Source organism: Rhinopithecus bieti, unplaced genomic scaffold, assembly GCF_001698545.2.
Source record: "Rhinopithecus bieti isolate Rb0 unplaced genomic scaffold, ASM169854v2 scaffold_74141, whole genome shotgun sequence".
Classification (NCBI taxonomy): Eukaryota; Metazoa; Chordata; class Mammalia; order Primates; family Cercopithecidae; genus Rhinopithecus; species Rhinopithecus bieti.
Window position 1 is genome coordinate 1 of NW_016827258.1, and position 1,610 is coordinate 1,610.

Genomic DNA, 1,610 nt, shown 5'->3' on the forward strand with positions numbered 1-1,610 from the left:
AGACGGAGTTTCGCTCTTGTTACCCAGGCTGCAGTGCAGTGGTGCGGTCTCGGCTTACTGTGACCTCCGCCTGCCGGCTTCAAGCGATTCTCCTGCCTCAGTCTCCGGAGTAGCTGGGATTACAGGCATGTGCCACCATGCCTGGCTAATTTTTTGTATTTTTAGTAGAGATGAGGTTTCACCGTGTTAGCCAGGATGGACTCGATCTACCTACCTCAGGTGATCCGCCTGCCTTGGTGTCCCAAAGTGCTGGGATTACAGGCGTGAGCCACAGCGCCCGACCTGATTTTTTTTGTTTGTTTTTAGAGACAGATGTCTCACTAGGTTGCCCAGGCTGGACTCAAATTCCTGGGCCCAAGCAATCCTCCCGCCTCAGCCTCCTGGATAGCTGAGACCACAGGTGTATGGCACCATGCCCAGCTCTCTCACAGCATTCTTAGAAGCACACATTTGGCTCTGGGTTTTATCAAAAGCAATGACATTTTCCTTTGTACCAATCAAATCTATTTAGCCAGGCTACAGGACGAGAAATGATCGTTGGAGGTCTCAGTGCCAGTGGAACTATCTTGCAGGCCAAAAAGTAAAGATGACCAGGGAGAGGGAACAAGAATACATCCAGGGTGCAGATATAGAGGCCAAGACAGGCTGGAGGCCTGGGCTGGGATTGGGGGTGGAGGGGCTCACCTTTCCCATTCTCTAAGTCAGAACAGCTCCTGGATTTGCAGAAGTACAGGAGGCCCATGGACATGATGTGGGCTGATGTGTAGATTCTGTTGCTGACATCTACGGGCCAGCGCTGGTAGAAGCGGCTCCTAGAGAGGTACAGCCATTTCTTGGAGAAGGCCATGACCAACAGTAGGATAAAGGCAACCAGGCTGAGCTCAGAAGCCAACACCTGGGCCATCCAGTGGAAACTGTGTGCGACTCTCCATTGAAAGGGAAGCGGAGAGTTCCGGCGCTGGCTCAAGGACCTGTTACTGGTGAGGGAGACGGTGGAGGACAGCGGTCGCCCATCTTTTCCCAGCTCACCTCTGCCCCATTCTGCCTCCCCACTCTTCGTTCCCTTTCCAGGTCTCTGATGTTGCTCTCTTTCTCCTTCTGACCTAGGGAACTCACTCCCAGAGTCTTCTGCATCCATCTTGAGCACCACTTCTCCACCTGTCTCCCTCTTCCCTCACCAGCCTCGGTTGTCTCTTCTCATCTTTCAGATATTTTCATCAGCTGCCACTACACAGCCTGGGGTCTGAGAAAGAATGAGGAAGTCTAATAAGAGACCTTGATCTAATAAGAGACTCTTGATCCAAGAGAAGGCCCCATTCAGCAGGCCAGGTCCCCTAACTGCCACGGAATTTTCCTGGGGCACAGTGAGATGGGGGAGGAGAACCAAGCCGTCCGGTTTTTTTTTTTTTTTTTTTAAGAGAGACAGAGTCTCCCTCTATTGCCCAGGCTGGGGACTGGGGTTCCGTGACACAACTTTGGCTCACTGCAACCTTGAACTTCTGGGTTCAAGTGATCCTCCCACCTCAGCCTCCTGAGTAGCTGGGACTACAGGATTGTGCCACCATGCCTGGCTAATTTTTCTTTTTCTTTCTTCCTTTTTTTTTTTTTTT

General features: G+C 51.6%; 1 protein-coding gene across 1 annotated transcript; it reads right to left on the bottom strand.

The window, feature by feature from the left end:
- Nucleotides 1–613: 613 nt before the first annotated feature.
- LOC108523226 (outer dense fiber protein 4-like) lies at nt 614–1,348 on the bottom strand (the record flags this gene model as incomplete). Its single annotated transcript, XM_017863739.1, has 1 exon — nt 614–1,348. A coding segment is annotated over exon 1 (525 nt), but the record flags the coding sequence as incomplete, so codon positions are not given.
- Nucleotides 1,349–1,610: the final 262 nt, after the last annotated feature.